This window comes from Camelus ferus, chromosome 11 (assembly GCF_009834535.1).
Source record: "Camelus ferus isolate YT-003-E chromosome 11, BCGSAC_Cfer_1.0, whole genome shotgun sequence".
NCBI lineage: Eukaryota > Metazoa > Chordata > Mammalia > Artiodactyla > Camelidae > Camelus > Camelus ferus.
Window position 1 is genome coordinate 60,852,555 of NC_045706.1, and position 27,890 is coordinate 60,880,444.

The following is a 27,890-nucleotide window of genomic DNA, read 5'->3' on the forward strand; positions in this document are numbered from 1 at the left end:
ACTCATAGGCCAGGCTGACGCCAGGCCTGGGGCAAGCGGAGCTAAGGGGTCTGAGGTGCTGATGGGAGCACTGTCCAGTGCGGGCTCTGCTGGTGACGTTCACCGGGGAACTCAGCCTCTCAGAGCTGGAAAGTACCCTCCTCAGAGGGAGGCTGGGAGGATGGAACCAGGGCCCATTAGTGAGCAAGACTTAGAGAGTGGCACGAGGTGCCCTCTGACCGAGCAGGAGTGAGGGCTGGGCTCAGCACGGCCAGCTCCCTCCTCGGAGGAAACTGGATTCCGATCAGGAGTCTTCACTCCACGCCAGGCCCAAGCACGGTCAGCCAGCCAGGCCAGTCCGGGGCCTGCACTGCACGTGGGCCCTGCCCCACACACAGCGCCCGGGCTGCAACACACCTTGGGGGCTGGCCTCCTCCCACATAGTGCCCGAGTCACTCTGAGCGGCTCAGGCTGAGATTCTAACTCACTCAGTGGTTCAGCAGACCCTGAGGCGTTCTGGAGGCATGCCAGGGCCCCAGCTCCCAAGCTTCCCCAGGATAGGACCCCCACCCCTCCATTCCCAGCCCTGTCCTGGGGACATTCTCCCAGAAGGGCAGCTGGCGGCTCTGAGCCCTGCTCCAGAGGCTGACTGCCTGGGGCCGGTGTCCAGTGAGCAGCTGGCTGCGAGGGCTCTGCCCAGCCAGGGAGGGCCAGCCTCGCACCGCCCTGCAGCCACAGCCCTTTACCTTTGCACACTCGCCTCGTACTCAGTCCTCTGCCGGCACAGCTGTGCCCTGAGCTCTGCGACCAGGCCCTGGAGCGCCTCGGAGCGGCGGGCATGCTCCCGAGCCGGGCTGCCCGGCTCGCTGGGCTCGCTGCTGCTGATGCAGGTGCCCACCCCATCCAGGCCGCGCTCCGGGCCCAGGGGTCTGCACTCCTCACTGCTGCTGGGGGCGGGGGAGGGCTCCAGGGCCCCCTCGGTGTGCAGGGAGCTGCAGGCGGAGGAGTCGCTGGCCCGGCAGGCCGTGCAGCTGCTGACCGAGCCCCTGGCCGAGGCCTCGTAGGAGGAGGCCCCAGACCACGGCGTGCCGGCCCCGCTGGACGTGCTGGGGAAGAGGCTGGCTGGGGGCACGTTGTCGTAGGTGGAGAGTCTCTGCTCGGAGCCTGAGTCCTTGAGCCGGTCTCCCGAGGAGGCCCGGCGGTGGCCCCGCAGGGAGGACAGCCCATTCATGAGCCAGTTCCCTCCGGAGGAGATGATGGGTACCTCCAGGGATGCGCTGCCCACCTTCGGGCTCCCGGACCGGGACCCCGACTGCCGGAAGGAGGACCTCCAGTTGGGCAGAGTCTGCACCTTCTTCCCAGGGCTGGTGGCAACGGGGCCGCGTCGGCTCCCCAGGCCCGTGGGAGAGGTTCTGGAGAGCGCCGCCACGGCGGCCCCATCCAGAGAAGAGGTCCTGTGCGAGGGCAGGCCGGGGGCACCGGGGCTGCCGGGCTCTGGCTGGCTGTCCCTGGTGACCTCCTCCGGGCCCCATCCCACGGTGCATGGGGGGCCCCCGCGTGGGGAGGCTGGCCCTTCTGTGGTCCTCGAGGTGAAGAGCTGGCTGTGTTTGCGGATCAGGACGGTCATCAGGTGCTGGACCAGGGAAGTGCCTGCCAGGAAGAAGCAGCGAGAGAGGCCTGGCTGTGAATGTGAGGGCCTCCAGCTCGGGCTCTCCAGAACCTCTCCCAGGGGTCAGGGGAAGCTGCAGCTCGGACCCAGGGTGCCTGGCCCTGCTTGTAGCCCCAGACCAGGCTGCCCTTTAAGTGAGGACTCCATGAGAGCTTGCCATCTGCCAGCCTGAAGGAAAGGACAGACACCACACCCTTCAAGTCCAGGCACGGACAGAAGGACCGTGCCCAAGATGCCCTTCCTCCGACGTGGGGCCAGGAGCACAGAGAGGCACTTCGCGCCCACCCCAACCAGCTGGTGGGGGGAGGAGAGGCACGATGCCCGTGAGGGCTGCGGGGTGAGCCAGTGCAGGCTGGGGCTGGAAACCAGGACCTGCATGGCAGAGGCCTCCCGGCTGCCCCATGTCACCGCCCTGGGCTGCCCACAAGGGCTGTGCCTGACTGTCCATACCCTGGAGGGCACAGGACACTGAAACAGGGAATAGAGATGTCCTATAGGTGCATGTGGGCGCACACACACAACCCTACATACACACAACACACACACACAAAATCCCTCCCACAGTCATAACACACACACAATCCCTTACACAACCACATACACACACACAATTCCATGCACATACATACAAATCCACACAGCCACCCCTGAACAGTCCCCCCAGTGCAAACACAGTCACACACCCTTACACACAACCCCTCTTCTCCAGGCCACGGCCCCTGACATGCAGCCTGTGGCATCTGTGGGGACTCGGTTCCTGAGGCGGTGCGGTGGGGGAGGGGTCAGCGACAAAGGGAGGCAGTGCAGAGGGTCCGGGGTACTGATCCACCTGCCTCCTCGCCTCCACTCATCCTCAACCAAAGACCAGAGCCTGGGGGATGGAGGGCGGCTTCGACACAATAAGGTGGGTGAGATGCTTGGACATAACTGAGAATCTTGGGGAAAATTAAGTAAAGAATCTTTAGTCCAGAAAAGCAAGTGAAGCAGGAACTCAGCAAAGTCAGCAGGGTGAGCGTTTGCCCTCAGGCATTCATGCAACGTGGCAGGTGGGAGGGAGCTCTGGGGCCTGGGGCGGGTGCTGGGCATGAGTGCCATCCGAGGGCCACACCCTCAGCTGGGGGAGGGGAGCAGAGCAGCCCCAGAGCCACCCCACACCCTCCACAGCACCCCCCAGGTCACACTCAGTGAGGAATGGCACCGGGGGTGGGTCCTGCCTGAGCCCTGGCCAGCCTCTGCGCCCCTTAGCTGGGACTGGCTGTGGGTTTCCCGTCTGTGAGCGGCAAGACTCTCACAAACCCCGTGGGGACCGTCTTCCGTGGGGTCTCCAAGCAAGGCTCTCATTTCCATGCCAGCCTGCACCTGTGCCCTTTGAAAACTCTGGCTGACAAATTACCTCGCCCCTCCCGGCCTGGCTCATCTATAAAATGGGGGCAGTAACCGCAGCTCAGGCTGCTTGCAAGGTTCAAGCAAGGTGATGGAAGTAAAGCCCTTGGTGGAGGCTTTACTGCGTCTTCCAAGCTTGGCAGGGGCAGTGGGCTGTGCCCGGCAGCCGTATTGAAAGCATACTGAAAGCAGCTGCTATGGCTGCTGGTGTTTCTCTTTTTATTCTTTTTCATTATAGAGCAGAAGATCCCCAGGGTTTGCAAAGCTCTGACATCCAGAATAAGCCTATGACAACTACTTACTCAAAAATTACTTTAGTAAAGCAAAAACACCTGTGTGTATTCAAGGGCAAGGACACCGACCTTTTCTATACACCGCTGCCCGCCCCCACCCCTCGCCATTCTAATTGTACCCTATGACCCCGTGATTTGCCTTCTACAGCTGACCCCACGGGGGAGGAGGAGCTGGGAGAGGAATGAGGCAGTCCGGAGAGGCTCCTGCCAAGTCCCCAAGGATGGCACCACCTGTCCCGCTGGCCTGGCATGAGGGTTCTGAGGACCTGCCCAGGACCAAGGTGAGCCCAGAGCACCGAGCACCACCACGCCCACCCCGACCGTTACCTTCCATGATGGTCACCGGGTCTTCTATCTGTGGCCGAAGTATATTAGGTCCAAAAACGGTTGCCAGGTTCTGGACACTCATCTTGTTGACATCTGAGTGGGACTGAACTTCATCCAGAAACCTTCAAAGTTAGGAAGAGACAGCTGGCAGAGAAGCAAGTCCTGATGCCAGATCTCCTGGGAGCTGCCGGGCCCCCACGCTCGGCTGCACCCACGTGTTTCCACAGCTGCCGGGCACAGCCAGCTGCCGCTGCCAGGCTTGGAAGACACAGAACTTCCCCTGGCGTCTAAGCGGGCCATCAGAAGCAAAGGCCACTGGGACAAGGGCCCGTCGTTGGCATGGAGGGACACAACTCTCCCACCTGCAGTGGGGACAGATGCCTAGGAAGACCCAACCCCCTCCCCAAGACACAGGGCTGGCAGGGGACCACCCTGGAGGTCCTCTCCCAGCACCTGAGCCCAGGTCATGGTCAGGAGGCAGACCCAGAGGAGGCCGAAGGAACAGGCTGCGTCCCCTTCCTCCAGGAAAGATGCACCCAGGACTGTGACACTGCCTGCTCCCACGGGCCTGTGAGCCTCAGGAGTGCGGGGTGTGTCCTTTTATATTTCCTGTTGGCTTGACACTCAGGGAGAAGTGCTGGTGAGAGCAGAGCCAGGCCCCCCGACCCCCATGGAGGGCACGGAGCCAGAGCACAGGGGACGGGAGCCCCCACCCCGGTCACTTACTTGCAGATGTATCTGAGCAGGTTGTAGTTGACCAGGGGAAGGCTGCTCACTTGTTTAGCCAACTCCAGAGTCCCCTTGAGAAAAAGAGTATTTCAAAGACCAGCAATGCGGCCCTTCTCTTACTGGAGGGAGGGGTGCGTGAGGGGGAGTTGGGAATCAGAGTCCAGGCCTCCATCCATCCTCCGCCCATGCGGCCGGGCCCCAATTGACCAGGGGGTGCAGCCACTCCCATCTCCCTTCGAGGAGCAGTCAGGCCAGGCTTGTGACCTCTTGGGGGGCGAAGCAGATTTATTTTCCAGAAGCTGTTTTGAGGGATGTGCCTCTGCAGGGCCACAGAGGAATGCCGGGGCCAGCGCTCAGCTCACTTATCAAGGCACAAATATTTGCCAGATAAAGACCCCTCGTCTCCCACACGGCCACAGGGAGGGCAAACAGTCCTTCCGCAGCTGGAGCAGACCCGGGCTGCAGGCGGGCACTGCAGGGTGGGGGTGGGGGCCCTGTCCTGGGGGCAGTCTCAAATTCTTTTGGGAGGAGGCAGGATAGAAACAGATGAAAGGTCTGGTTGTTTCTGAACCCCATGGCCGGCCGGCCTGGGTAGCCTGGGTTGAGGGTGGGAGCAGGTGATGGAGCAGGAGTGCCTGCTGGGTGGTGGCCCAGGCTGGGTACTCCGCATTCAGGGGCACGGCTGGGGCACGGCCTGCTTCAGGAGGTACCTGTCTCTCAGAGAGACAGAGGCCTGCAAGCAGGGAGGGGACACTCCGGGCCAGAGTTCCCTCCCACACAGACTGGGATGGTGGAGCCCTCCCCAGACTGGGGGGTTCCAGGCCTGTCCCCACCAAAGAGCAAGCCACTCCAGGACCGCACCCTGCACCCCAGACACACACAGAGCAGGCTGCAGGACAGGATCTGTGCCAGCAAACATCACGAAAAGTTGTGACCCCACATCTCCCTACTAATTGGCAGGCCCCCCTCAGCCCCCACAAGATGGGTCCCCATGAGCCACTAACCTCCCCCTCGTCCTTGGTGAGCAGCTGGGCGCAGCTGAGGAAGTCCTCGTATCTGGCGAAGGGGACCACGGGCTCGGGGAGCTCCCGCAGGTAGAGCTTCAGCAGGGAGGCCACCGTGTGCACGTCTGTGGTGCTGCAGGCGGGGGGCCATGTGTGAGGCCGGGGCACCAGGGAACCACAGGAGTGACCAGCACCTCGCACCACTCGCCTCAGGGGCAGCCTCTGCTAGCATGTCCGCGTGAGCACGTGTGTGAGCACACACGCACGTGCACTCTGAAAGCTGGCTAGGGAACCGGTGGGAGTGAAGGGCCCCCTTCCACTGGCCTGATGCCCACCCCAACCCCCACTGCCTTCTCCCAGACACCTCTTCTGCCGACACCCTCACCTCCTGGGTGCTTATGGCCCCAGTGGGTGCCCAGCCTTGAGCCCAGCGCCCCTTCCCTGACCCGGGGCGTTCACGAGTTCACTGCCAGCCACTCTGTGAGCCGGAGCCCAGGAGGTCTGGTGGGTGGCGGGGCAGGACAGGAGGCGAGGAGGATCAGCGGTCTTGCCTTTGGACAAAGGCCAGCCATTCTACCTCCCCCGGGGCAGAGGAGTGGGGGTGCATTTCTGATCTGAGCCAAGTAGATGCAGAGTGGCCTCCACTCTGCAGACCTCACTGGCGGCATCCATGCCCATAGCCCCTTCCTGGCTCCTCCTGGCTGCTGGTGGTTCACAGCGCTCCTGGGCCCGGGAGGCCCGGCCCAGCCAGTGGGACAGCCCCAGCTCAGGGAGCCCTGCCCCTCCCCAGGGCCTTGCCCTGATGGCCTCACCTTCCTTCCTCCATTCCTAGAAATGCACTTCCTCTCCGCCCTCCCCACAGTTGGCGCAAGGCTATTTCTTGGTACTTTTTTCTTAAACTCCCCTCCAACCCTCCATCCCTAAATCCAGCCCTCACCCCCAGCACTCAAGGAGAATGTTCCACAGCCCACAGCACCACGGGCGCACACCAGCCTGGGAGCCCTTCCAGGGCAGGTGCTGTCACCCGTCCCAATCCTGCACCCAGTGCATCCAGAACACAGCCACGGTCTCCTGCCTGTCCCCTGTACACCTCACTCCCCTACAATCCACTCTCCACGTGGCAGCCCAGCCCCTATTTCTCACCCCAGCCCCTCTGCTGGCTTCCAGGCACCAACCATTACCTCCCTGGGGGCCAGGCTGCCTGCTGCTCCCATCTGCTCTGGGAGCCAGGAGCATGCCCTGCTCTGTGCTGTGGGCCAGGCGGAGGGGGCCCCCGGCTGGGTGACAGGAGCGCAGGCTGGTTCCCTGTGTGCATGACTTGTCATTTGTCCCAGCCACATGAGGGCAGGACCTTGTCTACTGTCTGTCTCGTTCACGGCATCATCCCATGCTCTCACTCAACGGATGGATGCTGAGTGTCATAAGGAGGGTGTGAGAGTCACTGGAGCCAGCAGGGTTGGGCACAGGGGAGACCCTCCTCCACGCTCAACAACAACGTGGTCAGGGCTGCGGGAGCTGCTGTGGACCAGGAACCAGGGAGGGACAGGTGTGACTGCAGCTTCCAAGCCCAGTGGGGCTCTTTATGAAAAGCGGGCCCAGGACCGGAGGCCAGAGTTCATCCTGGTGGAGAGTGTGGTCTACGCCCAGGGAGTGAGCCTGGATTACCTCTGCCAGAGTGTGGGCCCCGGGACCCTTCTGTCAGGGAGTGAAGAAGAGGGGCCCTGGGACCTCTGTGTAGGGGGTGGGCACAAGTGCAGGGCCGAGGAGCTGCCGAGGAGATGCCAGGAAGTGGGAGAGAACGGTGTCAGATACCCCAGGGAGAAGTTTCCAGAAGGGAGAGGCACCCAGAGAGGCCAGGGCAGCGGTGGCAGTGCAGGGAACACTGTGAGATGGGCCCTGGAAAGGCAGGTGGAGGAGCCCGGACATTCAGGGGGCGGAGGACAGGCAAGGGTGGATGACGGAGAAGAGGCCCCACGTAACAGGAGGGAGTAACAGGATGGTTCTGGAAGGGTGAGCAGGGACTCAGAGAGAGGGACTTTTTTGGAGGGGGGGATGTAAGTGGAGGGCAAGGGGCTCTGGGAAAGAGGCCAGAATCTGGCTGGGCAGAGGCCACATCTGGGCATCTGGGGCAAGTTCCATGGGTTCAGCCTCAGGTCCTAACCCACAAAACGGACACATGACCATTTAAGAGAAGTCTGTAAGCACACTGAGGGCAGGGCCTACTGTGGGGTGCTCCAGATGGGAGCAGGGGGTTGGGGCCCCAGCGGAGGGGTAGGGAGGGCGGGGGGAAAGAGAGGCTGAAGAGAAGCTGAGGCTTAGGGGGGCAGAGGGGAGGCCTGCCTTGCCCCCTCTCATCCCACTCACCCCAGCTCCAGTGAGGGGCTCCCCCTTGACCACTAACCCCTAAATATGGTTGCTAAGCAGAATCACCTGGTGCTTTTAAACATGCGAATTCTCAACCCCCCCCTGCACCCCCACCCCAAATCTGATTCCACGGGAGCGGAGAGGGCAGGGCCTGGAATCTGGACTTTCAGAAGCTCCCAGGGATCCAGACATACTGTCCGACATCTGATGCCAACCCGGGGGCATTTCTACAAATACAAACCAGATCTGGCTGCCGCCTCCTCCAACTCTGCCAGGGCTCTAGGGGCTCAGCATAAAACCCAGCTCCCTGGAGCGCCTCCCTCTGCTTTGCCTGCACTGCGCACATGCTCTGTGCCAAGCTGCAGCTCCTGAAAGCCTCAGGCTGGGTCCTCTCCCCTCCTGGCCCACCCGCTGTATACCCGCTGGAGAGGCAGAGCCCCTCAGACTCCCCCACAGTGCAGCCCTGACTCCTGACCTCTCAGCAGAATGGGGCAGGCCTTCCCCAGGCTCTGGTCTCCCTCTGCCACTTCTACTCCTATTCCTGGGATCACTTCTGGCCCATCCTCCACGGGGGTCTTCTCAGGTTGTCCCCCCTCCTCTCTTCTCCTTCATCCCCTCGCAGGTGAGCCCACTCGCCCCTACACCCTATTGTTGCCCTGTTGAAACAGATGATGCCCCACGTCTGCCCCCAGACTCTCCCCCTTGGTTCTGGATCCCAGGGTTCCTCTGGCTACTGACCACATCACCTCCCTCAGATTTCCCACTGGCACACCACACTCAGCTCCTCAGCACCTTCCCGCTGAGGGGAGGCAGAGAAAGGAGAGGCTGTGGTCATCCACAGCCAGGGGAGAGCTCAGGGTGTGGGGTCAGGGGCAACCTGGGCTGTGGTCCCTTCTCTGAAAAGCCCCAATGTGAAGAGCAAGTTTCCAGGAACCACAGAAGGGGCGTTTTTTTGAAGCAATCTCCAACCCCAACCCCTGACTGCACAGGAAAGAAGAGGCTTGGCTGGATGGGGTTCAGAGTGGACCACAAGCTCACTGAGATTGTAAATACTGGACCACACGCTCAGTGTCGGATGGAGATTCACAGGGTTCCAGGTGAAGGAACCCCTGCATCCTCCTTGAGGAGATCTCCTCTAGGAAATGGTGGCCAGTCGCAGACTCCACATCTAAAAAGGAATTGACAGACTCTCCTGGCTGCGGTGACACATCTGGGCAGATGCTGGAGGGGCTGAGAGTGTTCTGTCCCAAGAGGGGACCTGAAAAGGCCAGCAGAAACCTCTGTCCCGGGACAGAGGGGGCCCTTGTCTGAGAGGGCAGATCTGAGAAGAATGGGCAGAAGCCCCATGGGGACCGGGGTTCACCTGATGCAGAAAGAACTTTCTATGAATAAGTGAGGCTGACTCTACCCACGGTGAAGCCCAGGACCCAGTAAGCCCCAGTAACGGACTGGGATGGGCACTGGCCCAGGACTGGTGGAGGAAACTCACTCCCCCAGCCCCACCCAAAACCTGCAAGGATGTGGGGCTGGAGCTGCTGCAGCTCCAAGCTGGCACCAAAGGAGCCTGGGGGCAGGTCCCCCTAAGAAGGCAGAGCCAAGAGACAGATGGTGCAGGAGGCCTGGAGTCCCAGGCGATGCCTGTAGGGGCCCTTCCCCTCTCCTGCTGAGGTGGGCTTCCAGGCATGTGCAATGGGTACAGCCTGCATGGAGGTGAGCGGGCCCCGGCTGGGGCAGGATCCATCCCCGGGGGAGACCCAGGGCTGCTGCAGTGATTCTGTGCCCTGCGCTTTGCCCGTCGGGGGTGCTGGCTGGGCACACACAAGGCACCATCCCACCTACCACCTGTTCCCCATCTCTGCCCAAGGGAGCCGGCGTCCTGAGAGGAGGCCCTGCAGGGGGAACGGGCAGGTGGCCCCATCTGTGCCCCATCCCAGGAGCTCACCTGTCGAACAGGGGCTTCTCCCCGCAGTCGAAGGAATCCTGCAGGTCCCTCACCAGGTTGGCCTGGCCGGGCATGCGGAAGAGGCCTTCCTCGGTGAGCCCGCGCTCCCGGATGAAGTCCACGCACTGCTCCACCAGCAGGGGCGCCAGGCGTGGGCCATACTTGCGCTCGTGGTGGACGGTGTCCTCCAGGCGCTGCCCAAAGATCCCTGGGCACAGAGATCCCTGGTCACACCCTCAGCTCTCCGGCCCAGCGATGGGGGAGGGCGCCGGGGACAACGGACAGCAGGGGGCGCTGCCAGGGCCAAGGGCGGCTCCCTCCTGAGGGAACAAATTAGAAAGAGGGAGGAGACGCACCAGGCGGCTGGGATGGGGCTGGAGCGCACAGCCGGCAGCAGCCGGGCCTGTGGACCCTTCAAACGGTCCTCAGGGAGCATGCGTTCTGTGCTTTGCTGCTTGGTTTATTTATACAGCACTAACCTCCAAATAGAAATGGCTTACATTTAAAATCCCAGCAGCGTCCACTAAGAGACGCACCCTAGGAGGTTCTCAGTGGCACTACTTGCCACTCCCCGCGATGGGAAACCCACCCCCAAGGCCCCTGCGCGGTGGAACGAGTAAGATGGTCATGGTCTGCTCACGCCGGGCAGCACCCACCAGACAGCGATGGGAACAGATGGGGCACGGCTTTTGCAGCAAGACAGACGTCGGACAGTGTGAAAACACAATCACGACTCAACACCACGACTCATCGGGAAATGCAAACCAAAACCACAAGGAGATACCACCTGACTCCCAGCAGGACGGCTACTATCCAGAAAACAGAAAACAAGGGCTGGTGAGGATGTGGAAAAACTGGAACCTTGGTGCACTGCGGATGGCAACGTAAAATGGTGCAGCCGCTGGGGAAAACAGCATGGAGGCACCTCAAAAAATTTAAAACAGGAATATCATGTGACCCCGCAATCCCACTCCTGGGCACATCTCCCAAAAGAATTGAAGCAGATGCATGTACACTGTGTTCACAGGAGCATTATTCACAATATGCAAATGATGGAAGCAACCCAAGTGTCCACTGATGGATAGATGGATAAACAAAATGTGATACATACATACAAAGGAATATCATGCAGCCATAAAAAGGAAGGGAATTCTGACACACGCTACAGCATCGACGAACCCTGAGGAACAGTATGCCGAGTGAAATAAGCCAGTCACTAGAAGACAAACACTGTATGATTCCACTTACATGAGATACTTAGAATAATCAAATTCATAGAGACAGAAAGTGGAATGGTGGTTGCCAGGGGCTGGAGGACAATAGGATGGAGAGTTACTGTTTAATGGACACAGGTTCAGTCTTACAAGATGAGAAGAGTTCTGGAGATGGAGGGTGGTGGTGATTACACATGACAAACATACTTAATGTCACTGAACTGTACATTTTTTAAAAAGTCATTAAAATGGTACATTTTATGTCAGATCTATTTTACCAAAATTTTTCAAAATTAAAAAAAAATCATCGTGAGCAGAAGCCAGACCCAGAGGACGCACTGCACGACTCCATTTATGTAAAGGGCAAAACCGGGTCAGGACCTGGTTACCCTGGTGGATCAGTGACTAGAAGGAGCCCAAGGGGCTTCGAGGTGCTGGTAATGCTCAGATTCTGGACCTGGGCACTGCCCACCCAGTTCTGCTAACTTTGAGAACAATCGTTAAACTGTACACTTATGATTTGTACACCTTTCTGTCTGCTACAGTTCAATAACATTTGCCACAGGGAAAAAAAAAAAAAACTGGAAGCAAAACATCCAAAACATTTAATACAGGACCAGAAAGCAAATGAGGGACAGAGGGAGACAGCAAGAAGGTAGAGGAAGTTCTGACTCAGAAAACCTGTGACAACTAAATATACAACTGAGCAAAGAGGTTCCTGGCAGCCTAGGCAAAGAGTGAAAGGAGTTGAGATCCATGAAGCTCTCCATCTCACAGTGAGAGACAGGCGAAACAGACTTTTCCCAGCTCTAAGCTCTCCAAGGATTTGGGGAGGCCCCCAATGTGGAGACCTTCCCACAGGGCGGCTGTGGAGTGTGCCAGGGCATGACATTAAAGCTCCATCCCGTCCAGGCAGTTGCCGTCCCAGAGGGACGCAGCCCAGACCGGTGGCTTCCCGAGACCTGGGTGGTGAACCAGCTGGGTGAGAGGGTGGCAGGACTCTGGGCGCTACTTAGCGTCCCGCATACAATGGCTCTTTTGAGATACATCAGTTGTTCCTAAGACCGTGCGTGGCACAAAGGAGGACTCAGTAAATGCTCCTTCTCATCCTGCTCTACCCAAAGGCAGAGTGTACAGAACCTGGGGGATGAGACTTCCCCTTTCTACAAAACATGCCCATGTGGAAGGCACCCAGTGACACACAGGCGCTTTGGGGAGAAGTGTGTGCATGCGTGCGTGTGGGCATACATGCACACGTGTGTGTGGACTTGTGTGTGCACGTGTGCGGGTGCATGAGGACAGTGTGCTGAAATGGCCGAGACACGGCACATGCGGCGTCAGGTGCTGTTCCAGGCATTTGACACATAGCCATCCATCCCAGCCGCGCACAGCTGGGTAACTCAGGGAACGTGGCCTTTACTCTTATCGTCGCCATCATCATTCTCACGTTTCAGAGGAACACACTGAGAGGCAGTGGGCTTCAGAATGGGCCCAAGTTCACTCAGGGTCAAGGTTCCAACTCCAGCAGTCTGGCGGCTCCAGGAGCAGAGAATGTTCAAGAACACACTGCTGCTCTCCACCCAGGTGGGAGCACAGATACCCATGCAATGCTCTCCACCCACCAGCTTCGCATCCCATCTTCCTCCTGCCCTTCTTCATCAGTAGCCCCCGAGGATGTGCTCACGTGGGTGACAGGCAGAGGTAAGCAGAGGCTGGACACTGACAAGAAAGGAAACTGTCCGCCCCCTGGGGCCTGGTGGGAGCGCCCAGCCGCCCCTGCCCGCTGAGGTGGGGACTGACAGGCCAGTCATCGGCCTTGGGCACAGGGGCCGATGTTGCCGAGAGACTGGCGTGCGGGCTGCCTGGGGCCACTCAGAGAAGCCTGTCCGAGGGCCCGCTGCTACCAGCGTCCTGGCCGCTCTACCCAGCCTGAGAGTGGCCTGGGCTTTTCAGGGGACACAGAGCCACGGGTCCTTCTCACCTCGCTCAGGGCTCAATCACTTACACCCAGCAATGAGCCACAGGGGTCCACGATGCACGTGTTTACGTGTAATGATGTTTGAAACATTTTAAAATTTGTTATTTAAAATCAAGAGATTTCCTATCCAAACCTGGCTTCCCAGCTCCTCTTGAAAGAATCCATAGACCTGGCGGCACCAGGCCCGAATTCCCAAAGGGTAACACAGGCAGAGTTCAGTGGCACCTGTGCCCTTCCAACAGCCCTTGCTTTTGCTAATTCTCCACCATTCCCTATTGCCTCACACCCCGTCCACACTCCACTCGCGTGGCCTTGCCAGGTACTCACCTCTTTTGCCTCTACCTCCAAGGCACAGACTTCCTGCAAGGGCACTGGGACAGGATGAAGGAGAGGGGTCCTGACCCACAGAAGGGAGAAGTGGGAAGCAGGGCCTGTCATGACCAGAGGCATCTGCCAGGACCGCGCAAGTGCAGAGAACATACAAGGGGAACTGCCCAGGAGGGGAAGGAGCCAGCCGGGCCCTGCATCCTCGGTGCCTGCACCTCCCTCCTCGCTTAGGCGTCCTTTCACTTCCTCTTTGCCCACTACGGGAGCCTCCTGAGTACGTCTGCTTTCCTGCTGCCCGGCCCGCACACAGGAGCCTCTTCCCTTTTCAGTCTGCGCCAACTTCTTATTAGCCCTTGGGAACAGCTCAGATGTCCCCTCCTACGTGAGCTGTCCCAGATTCTTCTTTCAGCACGACCATGGGCTCCCAGGCTCTCTTCCTGGCTGGCTCTTACCTATCAATTGATCAATTGATCGGTCACAGATGGTCACAGTGAAGACACTTGCCTCTGCCTGGTTTCTTGCTGGGAACCACTTCCCTCTCCCCAGTCCCGAGCTGATGCTGGGCTTGGAGCAGAGGTCAAAGGACACTGAGTGAAGAAGGGGGAACACACAGACCAAGACAGTCTGGGGTCCTGAGTTCACGCACTCAGCTCCCCACCCTCAGCTCACAGGTGACTGAAGGCCACAGTCAGGGAAGAGGGACACTGAGGAAAGGAATCCTAAAATCCTCTCTAGAGATCCACAAAGTCTGGGTAATTCCATCCAGCCTCCTCTTGGCCCTAGCCTTTCCTGCTCTCCCATCTGCTGTCCCTAGGACTACTGCCATCTGCCTGTCCATCCATCCGTCCATCCATCCCTCCATCCCTCCATGTCTGTGCCCCACCCTGAGTTCTAAAGTTTAGTGGGTTTCAGAGATGCCCAGAGAGCTAGAAACATGTAAATCTTACCACGAGTTCCTCTGCTGAAAACCCTTTGCTGCCTCCCTCCTCTCCACCCAGGATAAAACCCAAACTTGGCAGGCAGGCCGGTCCTGTCCCCGCCTCCCTCCACCAGCTTCTGGGGCGCAGAGCCCGGGCCAGGCAGAGGGCAGCTGCTGCAAGGTCAGCCCGGCTCTCCATGCGGCGCCTGCAGCCAGGCAGCTCCCACATGTCTGAAGCCCTCTCCCAAGCTCCGCTCAGCCACTGCCTTCCCCCTGTGCAGCCTTGCAGACCATTCTCCCAGCCCTTGAACAGGAAACACAAGTCCACAGGGCCCTGGGGGCTTCTGAGCAGAGGCGATTTTGAGGAGGAGGTGACATGGGAACTGGGGTCTAAGAATGAGAAGGAGATGGGCAAGCGGGCAGGCGGGGGGCTGGAAGGGGCACATGAGCAGAGACCACAAGGCAGACCTGGGTTGGGAGGGTCTGAAGGGACCCCAGGGGTTGGAGAGTGGGTGTGACAGAGCATGGCTGAAGAGGCTGAGAACACAGCAGCCCCCTGCCCTGGCAACGACCATGGGTCCTGGTGGGCACCGACCCCATCCATGGCTCAGGGGCTCTGGGAAATGATGACTGCCCCAGAGGCCCTCCAGCACTAAGCCTGGTGAGAACACTGGGCTAAGATTGAGGTGGGGACACAGGGGGAGGGCGACGGTCAAGGACGAAGGCCGAGTCTGCACCTGCACTGGTCTGGGTGCACATCCTGGCTAAGCCATCAAGGAGTGGAGTGATCGCTCTCCTGGGCCTCAGTCTCTCCATCTACACCAGGGAAGTGATCACACCTGTCTTTAGCAGTTGCCTGGGGCCCTGCCCCCAGGCACCACGAGGCCCAGGACTGACTCCACATTCCCTACACGGCTTTGTGGAGTCTTCTTCAGACCTTCTTCGATTCCAGGTGCAAGCCGCGCCCTCAGCACCCTTGGAGCAGAGATGCTCTGGGAGCCCTGTGGGAAAGCCTCGTCCCAGCTCAGCCTCCCGGGGCCTCCCTCCCAGTTTCCTCCCGCTGCAGGCCCCCTGCGCTCAGGCTACAGGCCTGGCCATCCTCAGCCAGGGGCCTGGCCCACCACTCCCCTTGCCAGGGTCTCTCGGGCAGAGCCTGGCAGGGCCTGGAACGGCCGCACTGAACTTCCTCAGGCCCCCTGGCACGTCTCAGAGGGGAAGACTTGCCAAGAACCAGTTCCAGTAGGTTTGTCAGATCCCTGGAAACCCAGCCAGCATGTGGGTTCCTCGAGGTCCCAGCCCACGCTCTCCACAGAGCACTGGCTCTGCCACCAGAGAGGAAACTGGCAGAGGCTGCCTTTCCTCTGGGTAGACCTGCTGGCAGGCTCAGAGCCCGGGCCTCCTCCCCTGCCAGCTACTCCCTGGCAAGCCCGGCCCTTACTCCCCTCTCCCCAGGATCCCAGGCAGGGGCAGGAAGGCTCAGGCCCTGCACTCAGCTGACTCAGATCCCTGTCCTGGGTGACCTTGGACACAGTCCTCAACCTCTCTGAGCCTCGGTGTCTGCCACTTCACAGGGCTGTGTGCAGCTGCAGGAGAGCCTATGGCACCAGGCACGAAGAAGCTGGTACCAGGAGGGCTGGGCCACGGCTCTACCTGCCCCCAGACCCCAGCAGAAAAGGGAGGCAGCTGGGATTCCCTCTTGGAGCTGAACCCTGAGAGGAGACCTCAGGCCTGCTCTGGCCATACTAGGGCCCTCTCCGGTTGGGGGAAGGGGCACACAGTCAGAAAAGAGATACATGAGTAAAATAATTCCTAAATTCTCTCCAGAGGGTCACACTTTGGGTAAGCCCCGCCTGTGCTCTACTCCTCTCCCCAGGGCACTTGCCATCCTCCCTGCATCCACCCCGCGGTTTGTGAATCCGCTGTCCATCACCCCCGAGCTTGTGCCGACATGCGCCGCCCTCCTCTCGGTACCGCAGAGCTCTCCTCCACAGCTGTAACCAATTGGCTGGGCTGTGCCCAAGCCTCACCAACCAACAGGCTGAAATCGGCCCAGGAGAGAGACATACAGCGAGAGGCAAACATTGAGGGGTGGGAGGTGGGGGTCCTGCTCAGAGAAGAAGGAATCCCTACCCTTCTGGTGTTAGCCAGCCCCAACCCAGGCACGGGGCCCTCCTGAGGCCCAAAGAGTCAAAAAGGGCTGAGCACTGGGCTTGGAGTCCTTAACCCAGAGCTGGCATCCTGCCTGGTCCCCTCAGCAGTGGCGGAGGAGGCGGGGTGTGTGTGTGGGGGGGTGATCCTCTGCAAGTTCCGGCGCCCCTAAAGCCTGGGTTCTTCATCCTTGCACGTGGGATGCCCACCCACCCCGCGGGAGTCAGGAGGAGGCGTCCCGGCTCTGCCCCTTCCCCTCAATACGCGCACCCGCTCCCCGAGTCCGGCGACCGGTCTGGCGGCTGATCGCCCGGCAACCCCCGGGCGCCCCGCGATTGGCCGGCGCAGCGCGGTCCTCGCCCCGCGTGCGCGGGCCCCGGGCTCGAGCGCGCTCTCGGGCCCGGGACACCGCTCCGGCGCGGCTTCGCGGGGCGCCCGCCCCCCTCCCGCGCTACCTGGGGCGGCGGGCACGCAGCAGGCGGGCAGGCGGCAGGGCGGCCGCGGGCAGGCGCGGCACCCGGAGGAGGCCCGCGCGGCCGGCATCAGGCCCATGGCGCGCCCGGGCGCGGCGGCACGGCGGCGGCAGGAATGCCCGGCACGCGCGCAGGTAGCGTCTTGCCCGCCGCCCGCCCGCCCGCCCGCCCCGGGCCCGGACCCCGGAGCGAGCGCGGGAGGGAGGGCCCGGGACCCGCGAGTTCCTGGAATGCGGCGTCTGGAGGTGGCCCCCGTGGCTCTCCCGTTTCAGACCTCCGACCCCCTTGTTCCTAACGCGCGATGTTACAGGCACCCTAAGAATACCATCAACTCCCAATGACCCGCCTCTTCTTGCTGGTCAAAGACTCGCTTTAGGAGCTTCCGCTCCCCGCAGAATGGGAAGCAGGTGTTCCAGGTGGAGGCAGTGGAGGCTCAGGGAGGTCAGGTGACTCGTCTGGGTTGATCTACAGCTGGGCTGCGGGCCGCGCGCGGAGCTGGCGTTCAGGGCTCCAGCTCTCTGCCCGGCTGGGGGCCAGCGCACTCTCGGTGCCAGGGAGGGTGCTTAGGACTGAACATTCCTGTCTTCTGCAGCCCTGAGCAGTGCGAGCATTAATGTCCCCATTTTACAGATGAGACAGCTGAAGCTCAGAGAGGTTACATAATTTTCCTAAGGCCACGAAACTAGTAAGTGACAGCTTCAATTCAAACCTACATTAGCTTCTCTGTAAAGCCTATGTTATTCCCAGAGTAAGATTCTGTCCCAGTGAAAAAAGCCCACAGTCCCACACTTCCAGAGCGTGCAAAGTGTGAGGACCCAGATGGGTGCATCGCCTCAGGCATTCACTAGGAGGGCGGGTGAAGAGAGAAGCAGAGCTGGAGCCATGCATCACCAGAAGGAAGGATGGAGGTCCCCAAGGGGTCTGTAGGCAGAACTCTGTAAGGGAGGGGCTTTAGAGAGCCCTTGGTCTGGATGGGGTGGTGGGACTCATTTGAAAGCCGAGTGTGCAGGGCAGGGTCACTATGTTTGCTCTTACTAATCAGGGCCTGGACTCAAGTGAGGCAAGTGAATTTTGCACTACAGTTGCAAAATTAAAGGAGGAGGGGTGCCAAAATTTTCAGTAATCAAGATAAATATTTTTGCAATATTAAAAAAATAGAAATTAATGCAAAAAGATGCATAATGAACAAAAATATCAACATTTCAAATCAAGACAGGATCTGACCCTGTACTTGCACAGACTTTGGGAGTGAGTGCCTCATTTGCCTTGCCCTAATCCCACCCACAGGTCCTGTCTTGATTTAAAAGTTTGATATTTTGTTTATTATGGACGTGGCAGGCTAGATAAGGCCCCCCTCCAAAGACATCCATGTCGTAATCCCCTAGAACCCGTGACTCTGTTATCTCACCAAGCAAAAGGGACTTTGTGGATGTGATTAAATTGAGGGCAGATTATCCTAGATTATCCCAGTGGGCCTTAAAAGATGGAGGCAAAGGGAAATTTGACCACAGAAGAGGAGGCAATGTCAAGAGGGAAGCAGACACTGGACTTATGAGGCCACAACCAAAGAACGTGGGCAGCTTCTAGAAGGAGGAAGAGGCAAAGAATGCATTCTCCCCTGGAGCCCGCAGAAGGAACCAGCCCTTCCGACACCACGATCTTAGAATCATAAAATCTCAGTTCTGACTTCTAGAATGGTGAGCGAATAAACTCGTGCTGTTTTAAGCTGCTAAATATGTGAATCTGTTAGAGTAGCAACAGAAACTAACACAATAGGTGTTTCTGTATTCATCTTCATTTAAAAAAATTCCAATAAAACATTTATCTTGATTACTGAGTTTTTTGGTGCCCCCTTAAACTGTATGCCCCAGGCCAGTGAGGCTCCCTAATCTGGGTCCTGGGGCTGCTGTGGGAGTGGGGGCAGAAGCTCTCCCAAGTGCTAGGAATGTGGGGAGGGGCTCAGGGTTCTCGCCTCCCAGAGTTCAGGTAAACATGAAGGTGGGAAGGGCCGGTCATGGTGCCAGCAGAACCATAAGTCAAGGAATGCCCTGCCCTAAACCTGCTAGAAAAGCCTGAGGCTCCCGTGGCCCACAGCCCCAGGGATCTGATCAGCTCTGTCCATGTTAAAGAGAAGGTTTCAGGGGCTCAGAGGAAGCACCTGCTCCAGGGAGGTGGAGCCCTCCCAGGAAGGCAGACAGGCTCTGGTGCTGACTTGCCTTCTCCTGTTGAGCCTCGGTTCCCCCACCTGTATGGTCATAGAATTAGACTGGCCAATAGGCTCTCAGGAATCCCCTCAGTCCCCCCCACCTCCCCAGATTACCCAGATGGACAGAGGTCTGCAGCTGTCCCCATTTAGAAGGTTCTGGACTCTAACGGCCACTGCCATAATGAGCTCTAGGTTAAACCCCAGCCAGGTCAACACCGAAGCCACCTTGTGGGGGTCTTTTTAGCCATGGAGCCTGAGGTGGGGGGGCCTCAGATGGGTGGGCAAAGATAGTCATGAAACTGTTCTCTTGGGGCAGGGCCAGAGAGCTGAGAGGCTAAGGATCTGTCCTCTCACATGAGCACCTGGTGACAGGTGACCTTTTGAGCTTATGTGGCTCTCATTTCTGGGCTGGGTCCAGGACCTTGGGAACTACCTCCAGCCTCAGTCTTGCCTCCTTCCCCCCTCCCCCCAACTATTAAGGCATCACAGATCCAGAGGTTATGGTGCCTGACAACAGGGCATCCTTGGATGGGCTCACCCTAGAGGCAATGCTGTCCCTGCTCCCAACCCTGCTGTGTACTGTTGGCAACTTGCTGAACCTCTCTGGGCCTCTATGTCCCTCTACAAGATAATTTTGATACAACAAACCTTTGTCAAGAGTAGCACGCAGCAAGCCTGAGAGCCCTTCCTCTTTCTTCAGATTGATGTGGAGGACCAAGGGAAGAAGCTGAGAGTCAGAGGACCCGACCATGGGGCAGCCGGAGGGCTCTTGGCATCCTGTTCTCCAGAACCGGCATCCAGCACCAGGGCTCTGAGCTCCAGCAGCCCTGGGTTAGAACACTGGCTTCCTTTGGGACCTGGACAGATGACTTGAGCCCCCTTGCTGCCCAGTCTCCTCCCCTGTAAAAGGGGCTATAGCGAGACTGATTTCATAGGGCTATTGTGAGGGTCGGCCGGCCTGCGGAGCCGGGCACTGGGACACGCTGAATAAACATTAGCTGTCCTAGAAAGAGTGGCTACCTCGGCCCAACTTCTCCGCTTGTGCCTGGGGGTCACCGAGACTTCATTCAGTGTCCCTGGCCCATGCCCTCCCCTGGCCTCATCCTAGCAATGGTCACTACAAGCTCTGTTCTAGCCCTGAGATCTGAGCACACACAAAGCCAGGCAGGCCAACCCGCCGGCGCCTTCCCACCACAGCTGCTGGGAGGGAGGCGGACTGAGTGACCCAGCAAGGTGGGTAAAAGGCAGTTGGTCGAGTGGTGAGCACCCTGAGTTTCACAGGAAGCAGTGGCGGGCAGCCCCCTGTCAGCCATCCTGGCTGGCTTGCCAGGCTCTCCCAAGATAAGGCAACTGCTCCTCCACCTCCCTTCTCTCGGTAAACGGCCCCGGGCTCCCTGGCCACCTGTCAGTGGGGCCTGTGGCTGGGGGCTGTTTCCCCTGCCCTGGGGTCCAAGCTCACAGGCTCCTGGGGCACTCACTGCAGGGGAGGAGCCTTGAGGGCTGAAGAGAAAGAGGCCCAAGGGTGCGCTGAGCTGATCCCTGCACCCAGAAGGGGACAGATCTGGCCACTGTGAGCGTGGGCTGGATGGGGTCCAAGGTCTGTGGGGGAAATTCCTCCTCTACCTGGTATGCAGACCCTCAGAGCCCACTAGAACAGGCCAAGGGCACCAGAACCGGACTCAAGTACCCCTTCTGCTGGCTCAGTGAACCCCAGCCCAGATCAGCAACAGTCCTGTCTCTCCTCTTTTGGAAAGGCCACCAGGAAAGACCCAGGCCCCCTGGCCTGGTGGGTTCACATTCAGAGGAAATGGAAATAAAACTCTCTCTTTTTGATTCCCCCAGAAGGGCTGGGATATAGAGTAAGCAGTGCTGGGGCTAAGTGGTCCACTAGGATCGCAGGCTCCACCACTGCCAGCCTGGGCTGGGGCCAGTGACCTTTCATCCTGAATCTGATTGTGCCTTGAGGGCTTCCGTTTGGAGATGTCATTCCAGCCGGTAATGACCACGACCATCTGGATTAACAGGGTTGCTTTGTGTCCCTCCAAGTTGTCCCGAGGCTGGATTTTCTCCATGTCAAGTGTCCTGCCCTGTGGCCTCTGGGAGCTGCATTCATCCCCATGATTTCTGAGCAACTTAGGGCAGGAATGTTTCTCTGTGCTGCTGCCTGTAAGGTTGGGACAAACAGCTTCTGGGCTTTGCTCGGCAGAGCCCGCTGTGTGGGTGGGAGAGTTACCAAGCTCTGAGTTATTGAGGGCTAACCCCGGCCCCCAGACTCCTGCATCCAACTGCCCACTCCAGGTGCCCATGGGTATAATGGCTAACAGGCATCTCAAACTCATGTGGCCAAATGGAGCTGTAATTTTGCTGCGTCCTCCCAAACTGCTCTACGCTGTCTTTCCCTCTAGGTTAATGACGACTGTCTTTCTGGCCACTTAAACCCCTGGAAGTCCACCTTCACCACCCTCTTTCTCTCACACCCACATCCAGGAGATCTGGTGCATTCTACTTTCAAAATAGATTTGAAATCTGCTCACATTCACCACACCCACCATAGGGTAAGCACCCTTGTCTCTTTGCCTGAATTACGGCAATAGGTCCCCTGCTTCCTGGCGTCCCTCTCCAGTCAGCAGTCAGAGCGGTCCTTTTGACTCAGTGTCAGATTATGTCCTTCCTCTGTGATCAGGCTCCATCAGCATCCTTCACCCCCTCCCCACTCCCCCGGCCCACCAGCCTCTGCGCTGGTTCAAGACCCCATCAGAGGCTCTCTGCTTCTGCCGGAACTGCTGCCTAGGTCTGGCACATTTTCATCAAACATCCTCCTGGCTCAGTTTCTCCCCTTCTTCAAATCTTGGTTTGAGTGTCACTCTCTCATGAGGCCCACCCTCACCACTGTCTTTTAAACGGCTCGATTTTTTCTTTTTCTTTCAGTAGCACTCGCCGCTTTCTAACACAGCAGTGCTCAAAATGTGGGCCCCAGACCAGTAGCATGAGCATCAGCATCACCTGGGAACGTGTTAGAAAGGCAGATTCTAGTGTATTGGAAACTCTGCTGGGGGCATCCAGTGGTCTCTCTTTATAAGCCTTCCTCTAAGTGGTTCCAACGAGAACGACTCTCTGCCACGAGATGTACTTGCCCTGTTACTGTCTGTCTCTCCCCGTTACCGTCTGTCTCGGGAGTAGAACAGAAACTCTGTCTGATCTCCGTTCCTCCCTGTGTCCTGCCTGCATGTTGAAGATGCTCTGCGTTTGTTGGATGAATAAGAACTATTTAGTACTAAGGGTGCTGAGCACTTTACATCTGTTTTCTCTTGTTTCTCATGACAACCCTGCAAAGAAGAGATTCTTATTCCCCTTTGGCAAACAGAGACACAGAGAGGGTAAGTGGCATGGCTAGGGTCACACAGCAAGCAAGGGGCAGAGCCAGAGCACACCCAGACCACAGCCTGATGCCAAAACTTGTGCTCACTCTGTCTGTTCTCACACTTCAACACAACTGGCTTTGTTAAGTACTTTCCAAGGTACATAAGACCTACATTCAAGGGTTTGCTGGCTCTCTCCAGATAACCAGAGACAGCAAGGACTCACTCATGAGCATCCACCAGACACTGGGCGTCCCTGGTGACTCCCTTCTCTCCTCTTTCATAGAGAGCTGGTTAGAGGTGCTACCCAACAGCACCCCTGGGGGCCACGTTCCAGGAGCTGGGCACTGAAGTCCAGAGAGCCACTGGGGAGTGGGGCCCTTTTCACAGTATGAGTCTTCTGATCCATGAATGTGGGATGTCTTTCCATTTATTTGGGTGTTTAATTTCTTTCAACAATGTTTTGTCATTTCCAGAGTATTACGTTTTGTACTTCTTTTGTTAAGTTAATTCCCAAGTAGTTTGTTCTTTTGGATCCTACTGTAAATGAAGTCTTCTTAATTTCATTTTCAGTTTGCTCAGTGCTACTGTATAGAAATACAGTTGATTTGTGTATATGGACCTTGTATCTTGCAATCTTGCTGAGGTTTTTTAAATTAGATCCAACAGGTTTCTAGTGGATTCCTTAAGATTTTCTACAAATGAGATCACATCATCCGCAAATAGAGGTATTATTATTTGTTTCTTCCTTTCCAATCTGGATGCATTTTATTTCATTTTCTTGCCTAATTGCTCTGGGCTATAATGTCTAGTACAACATTGACTATCAGTGGCGAAAGCGAGAATCCTTATCTTGTTGCTGGAAAGCATCCAGTCTTTCTCTGTTAAGCATGATGTTATCTGCAGGTTTTTTGTAGATGTCCTTTAGTGCGTTGAGAAAATTCCTTTCCGTCTCTAGACTGTTGAGTGTTTTTATCATGAAAGGGTGCTGGAGATTATCCAATGCCTTTTCTGAGTTGATTGAGATGATCATGTGGTTTTTTTTGTCCTTTATTCTATTGATGTATCACATTAATTGCTTCTCTGATGTTAAACCATCCTTGCATTCCTGGGATAAATCTCATTTGGTGATGGTGTACAATCCTTTTATATATTGCTGGATTCAACTTGTTAGTATTTTGTTGAGGAATTTTGCATCTATATCCACAAGAGATACTGGTGCTCCAGCAATTCTTCTCTCCCTCACCTGCACCATCATTGTTGTTTTGTCTTCTAACTTAAAAAAATAAAAAAAACTCTCTCTACCTGACTCCCCCCTCCAGCTACTGTCCCATTTTTCTCTTTCCCTTTACAGCAAACTTCTTGAATGAGTTGGCTAGGCTCACACTCTAAATCCCCTCCTCTTATCCATTCTGGTACCCACTATTAACAGGCTTTATCCCCAGGACTGCACCAAAACCACCCTTGTCCAAGTCACCAATGAACTGTGCTCACCATCCGTTCTCTCCTGGTTGACCTAACAGCAGTGCATAGATACTTCTTCCTCTGATGCTGTCTCTTCACTTGGCTCAGGGACCCCACTCGCTCCCAGCTCTCCTCAAGCCCCTCTGCTGGTTCCTCCTCTGCTCCCTGACTTCTTATCTGGGAGCAGCTCCAGGCTCAGCTTGGGTCCTCTGCTGCCCCTCCTCGTGCCCACCCAGCTGCATGGCTTCAAGCCCCATCTATGTGGCTTCCAAATTCTCTCTCAAACCCAGTCCTCTCTCCTGATCTCTAGGCTTAAATGTCAAACTGCCTACTTGATATCTACACTTGAGCCTCTAACACATACCCAGACTAAGTCCCAAAGTGAACTCTCTCTCTCTCTTCCTCTGCACATCCTCTGTTCTTTGACATCTCAGCTAATGGCTAATCCATCCTTCCAGCTGGCTTAGATCAAAATGTCTTGAAATTACCTTGACTTCTCTCATTCTCTCACCTTTCACCCATTCCAGTAGGGAAATACTATTGATCGCACCTTCAAAATACATCAAAATACAAAATACATTAATTCTTCAACACAACTGGGTTTGTTAAGCACCTTCCTATATACATAAGACCCACCTTCAAGGGCTTGCTGGCTCTCTCCAGATAACTCAGTTCAATCACCAGTGTCATCCTGAGCCAAGCCACCATGACCTCTCACCTGAATGATTGTGTCATGAGCTCCTAACTGGTCTCCCTGTTTCTGTCCTTCCTTCTGTCATCCATTCTCAACATGGAAGCCAGAGGGATCCCGTTGGAACCTGCGTCAGGCTCTTTCACTGCTCTATTCAACACCCACCAATGGCACCACCTCGCTCAGAGGGAAAGCCAGAGTCATCACTGTAACCAGGCCATCCTGACTGATCACCCTATCACCTCCTCTCTCCCCTGTCACAGACTCTGCTCCAGCCACACTGGCCTCCTTGCTGCTCTTCCAGCATGGACACCCAGGCCTCTGCCTCTGACACTCTGCCCAGATATATGTGTAATTCACCTTTTCATCTCCTTTACTCAAAGGTCACTGAACGACCCCCCCATCACTTCTGCTTGCCCTCCCCACCTCATCGGTCTCCACTGTGCCCTCCACCATCCCACCTACGAGGGGCTTCCTTGCCTTGTTTGTTGTCTGTCTCCTTTACTAGAATGCACATTCCAAGAGAGCATGGACCTTGTCCGTCCTACTCACTGCTGTGTCTCCAGCCCCTAGAACACATCCTTGAGTGAATGACTGGCTGCTTGAATAAATGAATGAATGCCCAGACAAGAGGCACTCCATCCAGGCCACCCTCGGGCAGGCCATCAGCAGTAACCAGCTCCCCTGACCCACAGGCCGGGCTGTCTGCTGACTGCAGCAGGCACGCTGCCCACGTGTGCCTGTCAGAGGTGGCCGCTGTCTGCCAGAACGAACATGCCTGAAAGGGCTCACAGGCTCCGTTATTAAACAGCAAAAGAAGGGCTGATCCTCTAAGCCTCCTTTCCAGGGGAACCCAGGCTAATAAGAGCTTTGCCAGGAAACCTCAGAGGCTGACGGAGCCCCCCTGCCAGTGCCCACACTTGTCCAGACATGTCTGCCACCGCTAACCCCTGGGATCTCTGTGTTTCCTCTGTACTTCTGGTGGAAGGGAGATAAGCGCCTTTGATGGCGGTTCCTGATGCAATTCTTGTGAATTCTTGGGCGCACAGGCTGAGAAGTCTGATAAGCGCTGGGCCAGGGAGGATGGGGGGTACTGGTGGAGGGGCAATCTGGGTTCCAGGTGGGATTCTGCAAACGGTCCCCCTTCTGAGCAAGCACAGGGAGAGACAGAGAGACAGAGACAGACAGACAGGCAGGCACATGTGCGGGTCAGGGATCAGCGCAGGGAGACCACATGCCATACGGCAGCGCCCTGCACGGGCTGCGACAAAGCACAGCCTCGGGTCAGAACAGCTGCCTCCACTTCTCAACTCTGCTCCTGACTTACAGGCAAACTCCTTAGCTTCTTTGACCTTTAGTTTCCCTTCTTTCCTTGTTTCATTCAGTTTCTGATTTTTTTTGTATAGTGAAACATGCAGACGTTCAGAAAGTATTAAAACACCTACATACAGACACGCGCAGTACTGCAAAGGCACACCTGTGTCACGACGGCTGCCTTCCTGGCTCGTATGCATTTCTCTGCTTCTCTGCTGCCTAATTATCTATCCATAAATAATACCGTTTCCTTCTGCCCTATTTTTTAATTTACATAAATGGAACCACAGCACGTTCTCAGGCTCCCCTAGTCTCCCAGCATGTTTTTTGGATTCACGTGTGCTGTTGGGTGGAGCTGTAGTACATTCATTCTCATTGCTGTTTTCTGTTCTAAGACCGAATCATCCTTATTTCTCCATATCATTGCTCAACCCTTAGTACTTTTTGTAACTCATTTAAAAAGTCTCTACCTACCCAAGATCATAACAGTGTTCTCCTTTCCCCAGCGCTCAAAGGTGCCGCCGGTCATAAATCCAAGTCCACCTGCATGGGCATTGCCTCTGGACCCTATTCTGTTCCACAACCGGCTCACTTTCAACCATCTTGCACCAAAGGAAGCCCACGGAGGCTGCAGAAGTTCCCAGGCGGGCTTGGGCTTTCCCAGGCCATTAAACTGGGGCTGTGGGTCAAAGGTGCTGCAATCGCCAGCAGGCAGGGAGGCCCTGGCTAACAGCCTGGGACCATTTATGAAGCCCCCAAAGGTGAGCTTCTGTTCCTGTGATACACGGAGAGAGAGGACGTCCTGGCTCGTGTGGTCTGAAGACGGCCAGCCCGAAGGCCCCTGTCTCCACACTTGGCAGGGAGTTAGTGGCCCCAGCCCAGCCAGCATGGTGATCCCTTCTAAAAGCTCTTTTTGTGAAGAATTCCCAGGGACAGGGACCTCCAGAGACAGCTACTGCACAGCTGGGTGGCGTCTGTCTTTTCCTTGTGCCCTGTGGCTGGCCCATCAGCAAAACCTGCAGCCCCACTTTCAGAACACACAACGGCTGACCATTCTTTACTGTCTCCTCCACATCTCGCCTGCCCAGGCCGGCACCCTTCTCCAATGACTGTCCCATCCTGCTGCGACCACTCTTGTCTCTCTATGGCCCACCCCTCACATGATGGCCAGAGGGCTTTTCTGTAAGTATAAGTCATGTCTGTCCCCTGCTGAGAGCCCTCCCTGGTGCCCCATCAGTTTAGAACAAAATCTGAAATCCCCACCATGTCCCCGATGCCTCGCCTCAGGTCCTCCACCGCCCAATCCTCACTCCCTCAAGCCCTCTGGCCTTTCTTTGAGTCTTCATGTTCCCACGGCCCATTCCTACCCCAGGGCCTTTGCACTTGCTGGTCCTTCCACCTGTATGCTCTTCCTGTGCCTCCCCTGGCTCTCCTGGTGACTCCATTAAGTTGGCTTAATGAACAACACCTAATACAACATCCCCTCGGTCCTCCCACTTACTCTTCTTTGCTCGCTGCTTTTCTCCCTACTGGACATGACATGTCACCTGCCTATCGTCTGTCCCCCCGGGACAATGGAGGCAGGGAGGGCAGAGCATCCTCTATTTGGTTTACCACTGAATTCTTAGTGCCTGGAATACTACTCAGCACATTTTAGGCACCTAATAAAAATGCAGAATAAAGGAGGAGGTGGGTAAATGGCAAACTTTGTTTTCAGGTCAGAGACAGGGAATGGGTTTTGTGGGCCGTGCAGGGGCCACAAGGCATGACAGAGGGAAGGATGCGGTACCTAGCCATCTGCTATGACTCCTCAAGTGCCCACTTCTGGCCTAAGTGCAGACCACCACATACACGCCCAGTGTTCAGGGTGGGTCTGGATGCAGGGAGACAAGGACACACAAGCCACAGGACTCTCTGATTGGAGGAGGGCATTTTGCAAAGTGGCCCAGATCTCCCCTGCCAGGACCTGCTTGGTCCACAGAGGGGTGACTCCTGAGGGCTGGCAGCAGAAGACGACACTGCCCATCTGCCGGACGAAGCACAGAGCTCGGCCAGCGGGTCCTCAGTGAGAGGGGTCTGGCAGGCGCGGGGCCGGGTGAAGGGGCAT

The 27,890-nt window shown here is 57.1% G+C and overlaps 1 protein-coding gene and 1 long non-coding RNA gene across 6 annotated transcripts in view; both read right to left on the reverse strand.

Moving 5' to 3' along the window:
- The window catches only part of ARHGAP22 (Rho GTPase activating protein 22), a 179,315-nt gene that overhangs the window by 3,849 nt on the left and 147,576 nt on the right, over positions 1–27,890 (reverse strand). For 4 of the 5 annotated variants that reach the window (XM_032491660.1, XM_032491663.1, XM_032491662.1 and 1 more), the window contains 5 exons: positions 9,691–9,898; positions 5,385–5,517; positions 4,378–4,451; positions 3,652–3,773; positions 726–1,629 (listed from right to left, as the gene is read on the reverse strand). In XM_032491660.1, coding sequence (XP_032347551.1) covers positions 726–1,629; positions 3,652–3,773; positions 4,378–4,451; positions 5,385–5,517; positions 9,691–9,898 — 1,441 coding nt within the window. The remainder of the gene's footprint in view (positions 1–725; positions 1,630–3,651; positions 3,774–4,377; positions 4,452–5,384; positions 5,518–9,690; positions 9,899–27,890) is intronic. The other variant, XM_032491664.1, reaches the window with a different exon arrangement.
- On the reverse strand, positions 15,032–27,885 carry LOC116667234. Its single transcript, XR_004324048.1, has 3 exons — positions 27,262–27,885; positions 20,307–20,311; positions 15,032–15,043 (listed from the first exon to the last, which is right to left on the reverse strand). It is a non-coding gene; the product is annotated as an uncharacterized LOC116667234 (long non-coding RNA).